Source organism: Taudactylus pleione, unplaced genomic scaffold, assembly GCF_031769625.1.
Source record: "Taudactylus pleione unplaced genomic scaffold, aTauple2 ptg000850l, whole genome shotgun sequence".
In the NCBI taxonomy this organism is placed as follows: Eukaryota; Metazoa; Chordata; class Amphibia; order Anura; family Myobatrachidae; genus Taudactylus; species Taudactylus pleione.
This window is the reverse complement of record NW_028285252.1, coordinates 484,075-503,106: the sequence shown is the minus strand read 5'-3', so window position 1 is coordinate 503,106 and position 19,032 is coordinate 484,075. Positions and strand designations below refer to the sequence as shown.

General features: G+C 48.5%; 1 protein-coding gene across 2 annotated transcripts in view; it reads left to right on the top strand.

Annotated features, from left to right (window-relative positions):
- Positions 1–9,142: 9,142 nt before the first annotated feature.
- DIPK1B (divergent protein kinase domain 1B) overlaps positions 9,143–19,032 on the top strand; it is a 104,162-nt gene continuing 94,272 nt past the window's right edge. Inside the window, exons 1-2 of one of the 2 annotated variants that reach the window (XM_088458767.1) lie at positions 9,143–9,435; positions 12,201–12,884. In XM_088458767.1, the coding sequence (XP_088314893.1) occupies positions 12,810–12,884 (75 nt within the window). In that variant the 5' untranslated portion in view covers positions 9,143–9,435; positions 12,201–12,809. Of the gene's footprint in view, positions 9,436–9,940; positions 9,958–12,200; positions 12,885–19,032 lie in introns of those variants that run through there. The other variant, XM_088458768.1, reaches the window with a different exon arrangement.

Sequence of the window (19,032 nt, the reverse complement as noted above, 5' to 3'; positions counted from 1 at the left end):
GTGCTCTAATCTATGCACACACTGAGAAAGCATGACACATCACACACATCAGATACATATGTGCTCTAATCTATGCACACACTGAGAAAGCATGACACATCACACACATCAGATACATATGTGCTCTAATCTATGCACACACTGAGAAAGCATGACACATCGCACACATCATATACATATCTGCTCTAATCTATGCACACACTGAGAAAGCATGACACATCGCACACATCAGATACATATGTGCTCTAATCTATGCACACACTGAGAAAGCATGACACATCGCACACATCATATACATATCTGCTCTAATCTATGCGCACACTGAGAAAGCATGACACATCACACACATCATATATATATGTGCTCTAATCTATGCACACACTGAGAAAGCATGACACATCGCACACATCAGATACATACGTGCTCTAATCTATGCACACACTGAGAAAGCATGACACATCGCACACATCAGATACATACGTGCTCTAATCTATGCACACACTGAGAAAGCATGACACATCGCACACATCATATACATATGTGCTCTAATCTATGCACACACTGAGAAAGCATGACACATCGCACACATCATATACATATCTGCTCTAATCTATGCACACACTGAGAAAGCATGACACATCGCACACATCAGATACATATGTGCTCTAATCTATGCACACACTGAGAAAGCATGACACATCACACACATCAGATACATATGTGCTCTAATCTATGCACACACTGAGAAAGCATGACACATCACACACATCAGATACATATGTGCTCTAATCTATGCACACACTGAGAAAGCATGACACATCGCACACATCAGATACATACGTGCTCTAATCTATGCACACACTGAGAAAGCATGACACATCGTACACATCATATACATATGTTCTCTAATCTATGCACACACTGAGAAAGCATGACACATCACACACATCAGATACATACGTGCTCTAATCTATGCACACACTGAGAAAGCATGACACATCGCACACATCAGATACATATGTGCTCTAATCTATGCACACACTGAGAAAGCATGACACATCGCACACATCATATATATATGTGCTCTAATCTATGCACACACTGAGAAAGCATGACACATCGCACACATCATATACATATGTGCTCTAATCTATGCACACACTGAGAAAGCATGACACATCGCACACATCAGATACATATGTGCTCTAATCTATGCACACACTGAGAAAGCATGACACATCGCACACATCATATACATATCTGCTCTAATCTATGCACACACTGAGAAAGCATGACACATCGCACACATCAGATACATATGTGCTCTAATCTATGCACACACTGAGAAAGCATGACACATCACACACATCAGATACATATGTGCTCTAATCTATGCACACACTGAGAAAGCATGACACATCGCACACATCAGATACATACGTGCTCTAATCTATGCACACACTGAGAAAGCATGACACATCGTACACATCATATACATATGTGCTCTAATCTATGCACACGCTGTCTGCTGACCCCAGCGCTCTACTGTGCATACACTGTCTGCTGACCCCAGCGCTCTACTGTGCATACACTGTCTGCTGACCCCAACGCTCTACTGTGCATACACTGTCTGCTGACCCCAACGCTCTACTGTGCATACACTGTCTGCTGACCCCAACGCTCTACTGTGCATACACTGTCTGCTGACCCCAACGCTCTACTGTGCATACGCTGTCTGCTGACCCCAACGCTCTACTGTGCATACACTGTCTGCTGACCCCAACGCTCTACTGCGCATACGCTGTCTGCTGACCCCCAGCGCTCTACTGCGCATATGCTGTCTGCTGACCCCAGCGCTCTACTGTGCATACGCTGTCTGCTGACCCCAGCGCTCTACTGCGCATTCGCTGTCTGCTGACCCCAGCGCTCTACTGTGCATACGCTGTCTGCTGATCCCAGCGCTCTACTGCGCATACGCTGTCTGCTGACCCCAGCGCTCTACTGCGCATACGCTGTCTTCTGACCCCAGCGCTCTACTGCGCATACGCTGTCTGCAGACCCCAGCGCTCTACTGCGCATACGCTGTCTGCTGACCCCAGTGCTCTACTGCGCATACGCTGTCTGCTGACCCCAGCGCTCTACTGCGCATACGCTGTCTGCTGACCCCAGCGCTCTACTGCGCATACGCTGTCTGCTGACCCCAGCGCTCTACTGCATATACACTGCCTGCTGACCCCAGCGCTCTACTGCGCATACGCTGCATGCTGACCCCAGCGCTCTACTGCGCATACGCTGCCTGCTGACCCCAGCGCTCTACTGCGCATACGCTGTCTTCTGACCCCAGCGCTCTACTGCGCATACGCTGTCTGCTGACCTCAGCGCTCTACTGCGCATACGCTGGCTGCTGACCCCAGCGCTCTACTGTGCATACGCTGTCTGCTGACCCCAGCGCTCTACTGTGCATACGCTGTCTGCTGACCCCAGAGCTCTACTGTGCATACGCTGTCTGCTGACCCCAGCGCTCTACTATACATACGCTGTCTGCTGACCCCAGCACTCTGCTGTGCATACACTGTCTGCTGACCCCAGCGCTCTACTGTGCATACACTGTCTGCTGACCCCAGCGCTCTACTATACATACGCTGTCTGCTGACCCCAGCACTCTACTGTGCATACACTGTCTGCTGACCCCAGCGCTCTACTGTGCATACACTGTCTGCCGACCCCAGCGCTCTACTATACATACGCTGTCTGCTGACCCCAGAGCTCTACTGCGTATACGCTGTCTGCTGACCCCAGAGCTCTACTGTGCATACGCTGTCTGCTGACACCAGCGCTCTACTGTGCATACGCTGTCTGCTGACCCCAGCGCTCTACTGTGCATATGCTGTCTGCTGACACCAGCGCTCTACTGGGCATACGCTGTCTTCTGACCCCAGCGCTCTACTGCGCATACACTGCCTGCTGACCCCAGCGCTCTACTGCGCATACGCTGTCTGCTGACCCCAGCGCTCTACTGCGCATACGCTGTCTGCTGACCCCAGCGCTCTACTGTGCATACTCTGCCTGCTGACCCCAGCGCTCTACTGCGCATACGCTGTCTGCTGACCCCAGCGCTCTACTGTGCATACGCTGTCTGCTGACCCCAGCGCTCTACTGTGCATACACTGTCTGTTGACCACGCATGTGCGGAGGGTTTGCAGTCAGGATGCTGACGGTCGAAATGCCGTTTAATCTGTCTAATCCCGACAGGGGACTAATCACAGGCGTTGAAATCTCGACGCCTATCATTATCCGTACGCCAGGAGCCCGACGCCCGGCATACCGAATGAAGGTAAGCAGGGTGCCGGGCGCGGACAGCCTTGGGGGAGGAGGGTTAGGTTTAGGGCTCCAGGGGGTGACTAAGGGTTAGGCACCCCACTGCGAGGGTTAGGGTTAGGCTAGCGGAAGGGGGGGGTTAGCGTTAGGCTCCCCCGGGGGGAGGTTAGGGGTTAGGCACCCTCAGGGAGTATTAGGTTTAGGGTGCGGGGAAGGGGAAGTTAAGTTTATGCACTTACAGGGGTGGGGGTTAGGGTTAAGCACTAGGGGAGGAGGTTAGGGTTAGGCACCCCTAAAGGAGGGTTAGTGTTAGGGGGGGGAAAGGGTTAGTAATAGTTAACATACTTACGATCGGGATTTTGGAGGCTGTCAGTGTTCCCCTGTCGGTATTTGAACCATTGGACATAGGTCCGGCGGTCTTTCATACCGATCCTGTGCGGAGTAAGCGCTCCACTCCCCTCAGGGTACAATGAGCCCTACACAAAATGTAATCTTAATATGACTTTGTAGCAAATTGTATCCAGTTACTACCTGGCATGTAGCTATATGATTAGCAAATCATGAGGCTAAAAGGACGGCATATATAAAAAACAGACCTACAATACATCACAGAAACATACAGAAATTACTAACAAAACAGGGGGCGGCAATAGTCACATTGCAGACTTCATAGAACAGGTCAATAATTAGAAATATATCCCCAAGGCTATACAAATCATGTAACACATATTACACTAAATTACTGATGAGAATGAGGGAAAGAAGGGGAAAAAAAAGAAATAAAAGGCAGGGGAGGGGGGCGTCGGGGGTTCAGGGAGAGAAGAAAAGAGGGAAGAGAAAAAAACAAAAAAATGGCCTATAGCCCAGTATCATCTACAACTGGGGACATTAATTTAGCCGGATTGGATGGGAGGATCAGATAGAGATCTGGTTTTGTACCATAACGTAGAACGAAAGCAATTATACATTTGTTGTTTGATTGAGACGTCTAAAGTACCAATAAAAGATTCCCATATAGAGAAAGTTGTCTCCAGTCGTTGTTCTTTATGTAAGGACGTCTGTACCCGGCCCATCGTGAACACCTGGAAAAGCTTTTCCTTAAACATTTGTAAAGAGGGCGGGTAGGAATGTATCCATTGCTGCAATATTCACTTCCTCGCTATGGCCGAGAGAATCAAACGCAGTTTACAAAAACCCGGTGAAATTGTAGAGATGGCTGTGAGATGAAGATGTCCCATTCTGGGGTCAATGGTAAAAAAAATCACTAGTTCCTAAAAAACAAACTGCTTAACTTGAAGCCAAAATGCTTTCATAGAGACGCAATCCCAAAGACAATGATAAAGGGGAGCATATGGACTCGTACATTTTGGGTTAGTGGACAAAGAGGAAAGACCAAAATCTTTAAGTTATTAAGTTTAGTTGTTTGATGTCTTCCAAATCTATCCAGTGAAAGGTCCAGAATAGGCTCCCTGGTTCAAAGTTCTGCCCAGTGTCCCCCGGGTCAAAGTTCTGCCCAGTGTACACCAACGGGAGGTCTGACCGGGACCCTAACCCAGGTTTGGACTGGCCCACATTAGTACAGGGGAAATCCCTGGTGGGCCCCACCACCTGTGGGCCCTCCCCCTCCTCTAGGTGTCAGGTTCCAGACCTCAAATTACTCTATTAGACAGCTAGTTACCTGGTGGAGCAGATCCACTGAGCAGCATGGGACTTTGGGCCTGATTCAGAGCTCAACGCTCTGACCAGAGCGCTCGCTCTGAATCAGGGCCCTCCTCCATGAAAATGGAGTGGCCTCCTGGATGGTCTTGACCATCTCGACCATCGGACTTGCGACGGAGACCCTGCGGTAGGGTCTCCCTGCCACAAGCCCTGGAGTGATTTTGGCTCTATCAGGGCCAAAATCACTCCCACTGACATCACTAGTGATGTCAGTGGGGCCGGTTTCAGACGGTAGGCGTTCCCATGGGAACGCCTCCGTCTGGCAGGCACGCCCCCGGCACGTCCACCAAAGGGGACGTGCTGTCAATCAACATCGACAGCACGCCCCCTTTGGTGCGAGACCGGGAGCGATGGAAAGCCCGTCGCTCCCCGGGTCTCGCGCATGCGCACGACGGAGCTCCCTCTGTCGTGCGCATGCGCAGTGGGGAACATCGACCCGCTTGCGAGCATTCTGACGCTCATGAGTGGGTCTGTATGACCCCCTTTGGCCCTCATTCAGAGGCAGTCGCAAGAAGCGAGCGCTTGTTCTGAATGAGGGCGGCCACTTCTATTTTTAAGTGCAGCCTCCTGGTCGCTAGCTAAGCTGTGGGTTACCACCCACAGCTTAGCGACCGACCAGGGTGATGGTCGCGATGGTCAAGACCATCGCGACCATCGGGGCTTGCGACGAGACCCTAAGGTTGGGTCTCGGCAGCCGCAAGCCCCAGGGAGCTTCCTGCTCTGATCGAGCAGGAAGCTCCCCACTGACATCACTGCTGATGTCAGTGCGGCCGCCCACAAAACGGTAGGCGTTTCTTAAGGAACGCCTCCGTTTGTGAAACCACCCACCCGCCCCGCCTACAAAACGGGCCGAACTGTTGATCAACATCGACAGCCAGCCCTTTTGTAGTGAGTTCCGGAGCGAGAGAGTTTCTCTCTCGCTCCGGGGCTTGCGCACGTGCAGTGCGGCCACTGCGCGTGCGCAGGGCCTAACCATCGACCCGGTTGCGAGCGCTCAGCGTTTGCGACCGGGTCTGAATGAGACCCTTGGTTCCCTTCTATAGAAACTACACCAAGATTTGCCTAATGGTTAGCCCTAGCCCCCCTAAAACCTGGCCAGGATCCAACTGGACCACCACGCATTGAGTTCATTCCAATCAGTGCAGGGCTGTCCGAATGCATAACCGGACAGACAAGCAAACAGACCAATGAAATTTATATATAAGATCTGTCGCTCTGTCGCGTTGTCGCTATGTGGTCTAATAGCTGTTACTTTATCGATACTAAATAACTATGTAAGATTGAGCTGTGGAAGATATTCACCAACAAACAAACAAACTTCTTCTTTTATATGTATAGATAAGACGCCAGGATAGACTGTAATCGGATGACATGTTGGCAGGATCAGTTTGGAGGCAGAGACATGGTAGATTAGTGACTGGGTGATATGGGGACATCTATGTGTTTGCCAGGACAGGAAATGTTTATCCGCTGCAGGTTTGTGGATTAGTGCTGTGCTGCGGAGGATGAGTCATACTCGTCCTCTGCATAAACCTTAAAACTGTGAACGATGAGCCCCAGTCCGACATCCTCCACAGCGACAGGTAGAATAAGAATCACCTTCTCACAACAGTCATCCGGAATACTGTCAGTGGATATAAGCGCTTCACCTTACTGAGATCTCAGCTACAGAAAAACACTGATGTTTGTCCAGTTTGGGTAGATTGGGATGCGCATCCTGTACCCGACCAAATAGATTTTATGCAATGTTTTATGGAGCAAGAATATTAATGGTAGTTTCTGAAAATGTCTGCTGGAAAAAATAAGGATAACTTCACTTTATATGAATGGATGGTGTGCAAGGATAGATGGAGGAGATATAGGAATGGATGATGTGCATGAATAGATGGATGATGTCTATGAATGGATGATGTGCATGAATAGATGGATGATGTATAGGAATGGATGAGGTGCATGGATAAATTGATGATGTATATGAATGGATGATGTGCATGGATAGATGGAGGATATATAGGAATGGATGATGTGCATGAATAGATGGATGATGTATATGAATGGATGATGTGCATGAATAGATGGATGATGTATAGGAATGGATGATGTGCATGGATGAATAGATGTATAATGAGGATGGATGATGTATAGAAATAAATGATGCGCACCGATGGATGATGTATAGGAATGGATGAGGTGCATGGATAGACTGATGATGTATAGGAATGTATGAGGTGCATGGATAGATGGAGGATATATAGGAATGAATGATGTACATGAACAGATGGATGATGTGTATGAATGGATGATGTGCATGGATAGATGGAGGATATATAGGAATTAATTATGTGCATGAATAGATGGATGATGCATAGGAATGGATGATGTGCATGGATAAATTGATGATGTATATGAATAGATGATGTGCATGGATAGATGGAGGATATATAGGAATGAATGATGTGCATGGATAGATGGAGGATATATAGAAATGGATGATGTATATGAATGGATGATGTGCATGGATAGATGGAGGATATATAGGAATTAATTATGTGCATGAATAGATGGATGATGCATAGGAATGGATGATGTGCATGGATAAATTGATGATGTATATGAATAGATGATGTGCATGGATAGATGGAGGATATATAGGAATGAATGATGTGCATGGATAGATGGAGGATATATAGAAATGGATGATGTATATGAATGGATGATGTGCATGGATAGATGGAGGATATATAGGAATGGATGATGTGCATGGATAGATGGATGATGTATAGGAATGGATGATGTACATGGATAGATGGAGGATATATAGGAATGGATGATGTGCATGGATAGATGGATGATGTATATGAATGGATGATGTGCATGGATAGATGGAGGATATATACAAATGGATGATGTGCATGGATAGATGGAGGATATATAGGAATGGATGATGTGCATGAATAGATGGATGATGTATAGGAATGGATGATGTGCATGAATAGATGGATGATGTATAGGAATGGATGATGTGCATGGATAGATGGAGGATATATAGGAATGGATGATGTGCATGGATAGATGGATGATGTATAGGAATGGATGATGTGCATGGATAGATGGAGGATATATATGAATGGATGATGTGCATGAATAGATGGATGATGTATATGAATGGATGATGTGCATGGATAGATGGAGGATATATAGGAATGGATGATGTGCATGGATAGATGGATGATGTATAGGAATGGATGATGTGCATGGATAGATGGAGGATATATAGGAATGGATGATGTGCATGGATAGATGGATGATGTATAGGAATGGTTGATGTGCATGGATAGATGGAGGATATATAGGAATGGATGATGTGCATGGATAGATGGAGGATATATAGGAATGGATGATGTGCATGGATAGATGGATGATGTATAGGAATGGATGATGTGCATGGATAGATGGAGGATATATAGGAATGGATGATGTGCATGGATAGATGGATGATGTATATGAATGGATGATGTGCATGGATAGATGGAGGATATATACAAATGGATGATGTGCATGGATAGATGGAGGATATATAGGAATGGATGATGTGCATGAATAGATGGATGATGTATAGGAATGGATGATGTGCATGAATAGATGGATGATGTATAGGAATGGATGATGTGCATGAATAGATGGATGATGTATAGGAATGGATGATGTGCATGGATAGATGGATGATGTATAGGAATGGTTGATGTGCATGGATAGATGGAGGATATATAGGAATGGATGATGTGCATGGATAGATGGAGGATATATAGGAATGGATGATGTGCATGGATAGATGGATGATGTATAGGAATGGATGATGTGCATGGATAGATGGAGGATATATAGGAATGGATGATGTGCATGAATAGATGGAGGATATATAGGAATGGATGATGTGCATGAATAGATGGATGATGTATAGGAATGAATGACGTTCATGGGAGAATAGCTGTATAATGGGGATGGATGTATGATGTGGTGGGATATATACACCAGGAGGACCATGCCCCCTCCTACCTCTCCCCCGGCCGCTGCACCTGCACCTCCTCCCCCCGGCTGCCTTTATTGTCGGAGGACAGAAATCCTCGGGCTCCCTCTCGGCCGCTGTGTACGGGCTCAGGGCTCAGGACTGGAGCTGCAGTTGCTGCCAGCGGGAGGATGCAGCGAGGTCCGGAGCATCCAGCAGACAGCGAGCCGGGGAGGCGGGGATAGAGCAGCTGGGAGCCGACGGGCTGCTGCGGGTAACACGGTGTCATTATCAGCCGGAGAGGAGAGAGCTGCAGTCATGGACCCGCTGCCTAGTGCTGAGCCGAGGACGGAGTGAGCCGGGGCTGACAGGACGAGAGCCGGGTGTAAAGGGTGAGCAGGAGGGATACAGGGGGAGAGCCGGGTGTACAGGGTGAGCAGGAGGGATACAGGGGGAGAGCCGGGTGTACAGGGTGAGCAGGAGGGATACAGGGGGAGAGCCGGGTGTAAAGGGTGAGCAGGAGGGATACAGGGGGAGAGCCGGGTGTACAGGGTGAGCAGGAGGGATACAGGGGGAGAGCCGGGTGTACAGGGTGAGCAGGAGGGATACAGGGGGAGAGCCGGGTGTACAGGGTGAGCAGGAGGGATACAGGGGGAGAGCCGGGTGAGCAGGAGGGATACAGGGGGAGAGCCAGGTGAGCAGGAGGGATACAAGGGGTGAGCCGGGTGTACAGGGTGAGCAGGAGGGATACAGGGGGAGAGCCGGGTGTACAGGGTGAGAGCCGGGTGTACAGGGTGAGCAGGAGAGATACAGGGGGAGAGCCGGGTGTAAAGGGTGAGCACGAGTGATACAGGGGGAGAGCCGGGTGTAAAGGGTGAGCAGGAGGGATACAGGGGGAGAGCCGGGTGTAAAGGGTGAGCAGGAGGGATACAGGGGGACAGCAGGATGTACAGTGTGAGCAGGAGGGATACAGGGGGAGAGCCGGGTGTACAGGGTGAGCAGGAGGGATACAGGGGGAGAGCCGGGTGTAAATGGTGAGCAGGAGGGATACGGGGGAGAGCCGGGTATATAGGGTGAGCAGGAGGGATACAGGGGGAGAGCCGGGTGTAAATGGTGAGCAGGAGGGATACGGGGGAGAGCCGGGTATATAGGGTGAGCAGGAGGGATACAGGGGGAGAGCCAGGTGTTCAGGGTGAGCAGGAGAGATACAGGGGGAGAGCCGGGTGTACAGAGTGAGCAGGAGGGATACAAGGGGTGAGCAGGAGGGATACAGGGGGAGAGGTGGATGAGCAGGAGGGATAAAGTTGGAGAGCCGGGTGTACAGGGTGAGCAGGAGGGACACGGAGGGATACAGGGGGAGAGCCGGGTGTACAGGGTGAGCAGGAGAGATACAGGGGGAGAGCAGGAGGAATTCAGGGGGAAAACTGGGTGTACAGGATGAGCAGGAGGAATACAAGGGGAGAGCCGGGTGTATAGGGTGAGCAGGAGGGATGCAGGGGGAGAACCAGGTGACTAGGAGAGATACAGTGTGAGCAGGGGGAGAGCCGAATAGCAGGAGAGATGCAGGAGGAGAGCCTAGTGTACAGGTTGAGCAGGAGGGATACAGGGGGAGATCTGGGTGAGTAGGAGGGATACAGGGGAGAGCCAGGCATACAGGGTGAGTAGGAGGGATACAGGGGGAGAGGTGGGTGTACAGGGTGAGCAGGATAGATACAGGGGGAGCAGGGAGAGAGCCGGGCGTACAAGGTGAGCATGAGGAAAGCTGGGTTTACAGGGTGAGCAGTGGGGACACAGGAGGAGAGCCGGTTGTGCAGGAGGGATACAGGGGGGTGAGCCGGGTGTACAGTATGAGAAAGAGGAGAGCCGGGTGTACAGGAAGGGGGGTGTGTGTACTGTGAGTACGGTGTACTTGGAAAGCAGGGCTGGGGGGGATGCAGGCTGACCAGAGAACATACAGGGTGTACTAGGTCAGGAGGGGGGATACAGGGTGTACTAGGTCAGGAGGGGGGATACAGGGTGTACTAGGTCAGGAGGGGGATACAGGGTGTACTAGGTGAGGAGGGGGATACAGGGTGTACTAGGTGAGGAGGGGGATACAGGGTGTACTAGGTGAGGAGGGGGATACAGGGTGTACTAGGTCAGGAGGGGGATACAGGGTGTTCTGAATGAGCAGGGGAACAATAGTTATACAGGTTGTCTTGAGTGAGAAAGGGGGAATCCAAAGTATTCTTAGGTGAGTGGGGGGGATACAGGGTATTCTGAGTTAACAGGATTTGGTGGGGGTACAAGAGGTTTTGGGAGAGCAGCAGGGATACAAGATGCAGTGGTTGAGCAAATGGGGATGCAGGGTGTTCCGGGTGAGCAGGGTGATAAGGGGAAATGCAGGGTGTCCCGGGTGATATGGGGAAATAGAGGATGTTCCGGGTGAGCAGGGGAAAGCAGGGTGTTCCGGGTGATATGGGGAAATAGAGGGTGAGCAGGGGAAAGCAGAGTGTTCCGGGTGAGCAGGGTGATATGGGGAAATGCAGGGGAAATAGAGGGTGATCAGGGGAAAGCAGGGTGTCCCGGGTGAGCAGGGGGAAGCAGGGTGTTCTGGGTGAGCAGGGGAAATAGAGGGTGATCAGGGGAAAGCAGGGTGTCCCGGGTGAGCAGGGGAAATAGAGGGTGATCAGGGGAAAGCAGGGTGTCCCGGGTGAGCAGGGGAAAGCAGGGTGTTCCGGGTGAGCAGGGGAAATAGAGGGTGTCCTCTGTGACAAGCGATATAAGGAGTTTTCGTGGCCATTACAGAGCATTTGCTGGTAGCGCAATAACGAGGTGACTTAGGCAAGAATTGAGGAGGTCATGGTGACTTTGGTGTCCTTGTACTGAGCCTTGGAGAGAAATAAAGGGGACGGAGATAAAGGACCAACCAATCAGCTCCTAATTGTTATGTTTCAAAAATAGCTTGTAAAGTGACAGGTGCTGATTGGGTGGTACTTTATCTCCGTATACTTTATCTCTCTCCACGGCTTAGTACATAGGCCCCTCGGAATATTGGGGTATCCTGTGGGTGACAGTGGATATAAGACAGGGTGAGCAGTAAAGAGACTGTCTTGTAGGGGAATTAGGTGCTAGTGTTTTCCATGAGCCATAACCGCAGTGTCCCCTTATTCCTTAGAGTGAGGAGCAGGGGGCCTGGCGTGAGCCCCTGGAGGAGCAGCCCCCCCCTCCGAGCTGGCAGAGGTACAGGTACACTTTGGGTAAAAAGAAAATAATTTTTCTGAAAAGAACAGTAACTCTATGGTGAGCTGAATGGGACCAGAACCAGCGGTGCTATTGGGCAGGGGGAGAGCCCCGGATATCTGGAAATAAACATCCCCTCTTGGTACTGACACAAGCCTCTCCCTCTCCTCGGGGAACCTCTTCTGCTGGACAGGCCAGGTGTGAAGCGTAACCTAACCAGGAGAGAGAGGCGGCCACCATACAGGAGCTGTAACAAAGTGGGAATCACCTGGGGGGAGCTGAGGAAACAGCAGTCCCCACAAGCGCAGAGTCCCAGCATGGACAGTGAGGACATCCTCCTGTAGGTGAGATCAGGACGAGCACGTCTAGAAGCTGCACATAAGCCGTGTGGGTGAGAGAAGATCAAAGACTGAACATCCACAACGTCAAAGACTCCACTCAACTAGTGAAGCTGGAGCCCTGGATGGAGATGGCTGAGTCTTCCCAATGAACGCTGCCTGGACGGTACCTGCGCCGTGACGTTACCGGCTCTGGATAAGCGCCCATGTTTAGGAGGATGAGGAAGCTCAGACGCTTTGTGCATTTGGTCCTTTTCTGTCCCCTTTCCAAGGGACTCCAGGTATGTACCAGTCTATCTGTCTGTCTTCATGACCTGTTCTGCTGTCCCGTCAGTGCTCCTGCTTCAGCTTTCCTAAGTGACAGTGTGTACAGGGACCCCATTAGTCTATGTATGTAGGTATGTGGTTGGCAGATAGCACTGTGCTCCTGGTGTGCGTCCTGCAGTTACCGTACAGAGTTAATTCATTCCGCAACCCTGATGTTTGTGTATTTGGTGATTCCCTCTTCAAACTACAGAGCCACAGGCGCCGGGTCCCTAAGGGTTAAGAGAAGGAGACAGAACTGTAATCACAGCCAATATCCTCTTTATTAATAATAAAACGGCAAAGTTGGAGGAGCCGCGGCCAGATATTAATGCACTTTCGGTACACGTCCCTGGAGATGAGCTGAGGACCTTTTGTTAGTTAAGAGCATTGATGTTATATTTTTGGCTGAAGCCTGGTGCGTCCCGCTCGTCCTGCCCAAAATCTCTGCTTTTTATTACACAACCTCACCGACCATCTTTGTGGGTGTTTGTCCCATGTCTGGAAGGGTCCTATGACAAGGTTCTCTGCGTACTGCATGCATTTTACCGTGGGTAACCACTTTCCCCCACTGCAGGTTACCCCCCGCTCACCCCCACCCCCATATACTTTGCCGAAGCGGCAATCCGTTAATTTACCTTCTGGCAGAATTAGTATTTGGTTGCGTAGGGCACCAGTATGGGGTCTCTCATTTTGAACGTGAAGATTGGGACTAATGACACTCTGTGGTTGGTGTCCTGGCGTGTCATTGTATTGGGAGGCATGTGACGTGTCTGGATGCTATACATTAATTCCCTGTACACTGGAGGGATCTGTAGCAACTTGTAGCACAAATGATATACCGTATCTGTACATTGTATGGACGCACTGCTCTGTCTGCATAATCCGGCCAATCCTCAGTCCTGTGGTCTGTACAGCAAGTTGTGAAATAATCTATTTAGCCCACACATGCGGGGACTGAATACTTGGATCATAAGGGAATTGCCTCCAGCTGGTTTGCAATGTGTATACATATATATTTTTTGTTCCCCAACTGTACATAATGTAACCGTTATGCAATTTTCTTAAGAGCCCAAATTAATAATGCAGCAGACTTGTCGTGTTAAAGCTGTGTTAGATATTGTTAGTGATGTTTCTGCTTAAACTCAGTTTATTTTTTACCTGTTGGACAATGGTTTTGTTACGCTTTGGTCTCGAAGGGACACCAAGCTAAAAGGTGACTTCTTTTTTTAAATAGGTGCCATGTATGTTTCGTATGCAGGTCTTCATGTTCAATAACTGATGTGTAGTTTCTTCTTGAACAGTCGGGGCTTGGTTAAGCTATATAAGCACTGGGCTGTTTTTCGTGATATTTTGGCCACTAGAGGTCTAGGTTCCACCTGTAATAGGGTAATAGGTGTAGCTTATAAGGCAGGGCCTCCTGTCTTGTCTCATGGCATCGGACCAGGGTAAGGGATATGCCATATAACTGGAAGGTAGAAAAGAGCCGGGCGTGGTATGACTTGTTGACCACCAATATGTCGACATACAATTAGGTCAACATGGTTGCAGTGTCGACTCGTTCAGAATGTCAATATTTAGCATGTCGACACCAGAATGCCAACTTATGGTTGTGGTTTTTTTGCTTATTTTAATCTAAACCTAACCCTAAAAATCAACAAAAAAAACCATGTCGACATTATGGTGTTGACATGATAAATGTTCAACTTCGTAAAACATGTCGACATTTTAACAATGGCACCCTAATTCTATGTCGGACTAAAGTCCATCTAGACATTCTGAATGTCGACTACCTTCTGACTGGATACCAAGAGCCCGCTCATGTTTCCACCTCCATTCCTCGGTGTACAGCAGACGTGGTTCTGTGGACAGACCTAGCACAGGGATAACAGTTATGTTCCTTCTTACAAGTAAATGGCACAACCTCCCCTTTAATAGGGAATGCTTTTAAAACTCATGCATACTGCGGGGTTGGAGTGGCTGATAATTATGAGAGATTTGGTTGGAACCACCCACGCATTATTGAGACAACCGTTGCATGACTGGGACTGAAGACTGCTCCGTTAAAGAGTAAATTAAATGATATGGGTCAGAGCTGGCTGTTTTCTGCAAGGTGGTCTTTTGCTGGAAATATCCGCGGCGGTCTGGGGCTCCTGTAGTTATGGCTGCCTATTGCTCAGTGCCGTAGGCAGCCTATTCACCCGCCATGCGTGCAAAGCTTATTTGACTGCAAAAGGGTTAAACAGCAGCTTACGTTGTCTGTTCTGTGGCTATGCCAGCAGCGGGCAGACCTGCCATGCATCAAGTTTCCTATCGCCTTGTCATCTCCTGTAAGGGGATCCACTAACAGCAGGGTCAGGCCGCACATGAAACGAGTCGCTCTGCGGCTCTGCAGAGTCGCAGGCAGGAAGGTGCGATCGGGCGCCTTGGGTTGCCTTTCAGCTCCTTTGTCTCTTTAAATGTGCTCAGGGTTTAAATGGCCCCTGACAGACCTGCAGCACGTCTTAATCGTCTCATTTTACAATCTGTCAATCAAAGCCTGACTTGTTTAAAGAGAATAAACTCCGATCACTAAAGCAGACAGCTGTATCATCTCACTGAGAGGAAGGGACATGTGTCTAGGGCAGATTAATGAGCGTTGTGACATAATAGTATTCTCTGGCTATTATACACTCTATGTTTGTGTGTAATTCTAGCTATCCGAGGATCAGGTAGTATAGACTAAGCACTGCTAAGGAGCATGTAGCCCACACGCAATGAGCCTCATGTATAAACACTACGATCTCCGCCACCTCAGAGCTGGTACCAAAAACAAGTCCTCTTGTTGCAGAGTGGAAATGGACCCCTCCCCCCCCCCCCTCACCCTCTGAGAAAACTGTCATCCCCATCCCGTTATCGAATACGAATAATCTCGCTTGGCAAAATGAAATCTAATTTTTGCACTGTTGGACTACCCGCCATCTTCCTGCGCAAACCTATGTGGTACATGGCACGGTGTACTAGTCAGACGTAGACAGAGGAGTACACATTTACCCAGAACACAAGGCTTCCGTATTTCGTACGTGGCCTTAAGGCAGACGATTTACGTAGGAAAAAGGTCCCAAAGGAGGATTATTTTATATATATATATATATATATATATATATATATATATATTCTCGCCACAAGTGTTCCGCAGTACCTTACACAGTACGAAAACTAAAGTCGTACAGTACAGTACAATACAATGCAGGACAAGGACCAGGATAATATACATTGCTACATTAGCGACCATATCACCCAGATAAGCAACAGAGCATAAGCACCAAGTGTTAGGTGCCTTAGTGGGGAGTAAGAAGTAGATGAAAGTAAAGTAAGGAGAAGCACAAGAGAGTAGAGGGCCCTGCTCGTAAGAGCTTACATTCTAAAGGGGAGGGGCAGACAGACAATTGTGACACAGATGGGGTAGACAGGGAGGAAGGAGCAAGTAGCAGGGGGTTAGGATGAGAGCTGGAAGGCTATGATGAAGTAGTGGCTCGTTTGAATGATTGTAGAGAGGTGGATGATGTAAATGGGAGAGGAATGGGTGAGGGTTTTGTAAGCGAGTGTGAGAAGGATAAGGAGGATAGCCAACACAAAGGCATGGAAAGCTGCTAGGGTCTCTTTTGTACTGTATGGGACCAGTGTGGTTGTACCGTTTTGTATTTTAAAGATATTGCGACTGGCACAGTGATTAGCATTACTGCCGCGCAGTCCTAAGGTCATGAGTTCCATTCCTGGTCATGGCTCTATCTGTGTGGAGTTTGTATGTTCTTCACGGGCTTGCGTGGGCTTCTCCTGTGGGTACTCTGGTTTCTTTCCATACTCCAAAAACATAATGGTAAGTTAAATGGCTTCTGACCAAAAGAAAACACCAACCCTATGCGTGTTTGTCCATGTGATATGGAATATAGAGTGTAAGCTCTGATGATACAGGGACTGATGTGTATGACGTAAATATCCCTCTATAAAGTGCTGCATAATAGTTTTGCGTGTTATATACTGTACATAACTGTTAATTGCATCTGCTCAATACATTAGCACAGCTACTGCAGTACTACTCCAGGCCAGCAGAGGGCTTCCATTGGACCCGGTTTGCTCCGTAGTGGCTTTTATCTATATTTCAGCGCAGAATTAAAATACCCTGTGTCAGCCAGTTATTAGGCAATAGTGCAGAGCAAGTGTTATTTTTCTTCCTCGCCCCCTTCATTGTGAAGTTACAAGACTGCGCTTTAGCTGTAGAACCTGTTTCTGCGCCACTTGTGTGACAAGGAGGTGTCTGGTGTGTACAGGTGTATTTTGCGCAATGGATAATGATTAGTTAGCGAACTGTTCTTATTATTTTGCATAATAAGCTTAGCGTGATTTTTTTTTTTTTTGACTACAGTAAGCCGTGACTTTTTTGTTTTTGTTACGGATACATTTTCATACCATTATTTTCTTACACAGCAATCTGGAATAGTTGGATTACACATATTCACTAATTAAAGGAAAAAGTAGGCTTCGAGCACCAGTACCTGTGCCGGATGGCAGACGAAGGTTCAGGTAACCAAGTGTTGCCACATAAGAGGATGTGATGTTATTCATCTTGTTTGGGGCACAATGCGTAGTGCATAGGGAATTGGTGATCTCGTCTGGGGCAGAATGCGTAGTGTGCAGGGAATTACTGATCTAGTCTGAGGCACAATGCGTAGTGCATAGGGAATTCGTGATCTTGTCTGGGGCAGAATGCGTAGTGTACAGAGAATGTGATCAGTTTGGGCAGAATGTGTTGTGTATAGGGAATTAGCGAGCTGGTCTGAGGTGGAATGTGTAATGTGTAGGGAATTAGTGAGCTGGTCTGAGGTGGAATGCGTAATGTGTAGGGAATTAGTGATCTTGTCTGGGGCGGAATGCATTGTGTATATGTAATTAGTGAGCTGGTCTGAGGTGGAATGCGAAGTGTGCAGGGAACTACTGATCTAGTCTGAGGCTCAATGCGTAGTGTGCAGGGAATTAGTGATTTTGCCTGGGGCGGAGTGCATCTTGTGCAGAGAATGTGATCTTGTTTGGGGCGGAATGCATTGTGTATAGGGAATTGGCGAGCTGGTCTGAGGTGGAATGCGTAGTGTGCAGGGAATTGGTGATCTCATCTGAGGCACAATGCGTAGTGTGCAGGGAATTGGTGATCTTGTATGGGGCGTAATGCGTCGTGTGCAAACAATGTGATCTTGTTTGGGACGGAATGCGTAGTGTACAGAGAATGTGATAATTTGGGGCGGAATGCATTGTGTATATAGGGAATTAGCGAGCTGGTCTGAGGTGGAATGCGTACTGTGCAGGGAATTGGTGATCTTGTCTGGGGCGTAATGCGTTGTGTGCAGGGAATTAGTGATCTTGCCTGGGGCGGAATGCGTAGTGTACAGAGAATGTGATCTTGCTGGGACGGAATGCATTGTGTATAGGGAATTAGCGAGTTGGTCTGAGGTGGAATGCGTACTGTGCAGGGAATTGGTGATCTTGTTTGGGGCGGATTTCGTCGTGTGCAGAGAATGTGATCTTGTTTGGGGCGGAATGCGTTGTGTATAGGGAATTGGTCTTTACAGAAACCAGGAATATAACATACAACATCTGAAACTAGAGATTTGTGCTGTGGATAGACTTCTGGATAACACCGAAGGCAAACCACAGGATAGAAAGGGATCTAGGCATCAATTGTCCCATAAAAAGTTACAAGGTCTGTATTCCTCAGAACTATCACACAGAAACCGGGCAGATTGAGAGTGAAGGGGGCAGTTGTAGTGTCGCTCTGGGTTATGCCCCTAATACTTTGATGGTTTGTAGTTGAGTGGAATAAAGGCTTCTTTGATGATTTATCTAGTCAGTGCCGGCATTCTGTAATGTATTATTTATGCTGCTATTGGACCATATGTTGCCTGACGTCTATTATTATCACAAGTGCAATATTACTTGGATGCAGCGTAAACCACTGCCCGGTGCCATATTGGCCTGAGCGGATGGTGACTTGTGCCAATCTAAACCTATTTGGCATCAATTGAGCTCTGAAAGTGACCCAGTAGTTCTGTGGCCATGTACCAGCACAATGCTTTAGCCATCGGGGGTCACCCA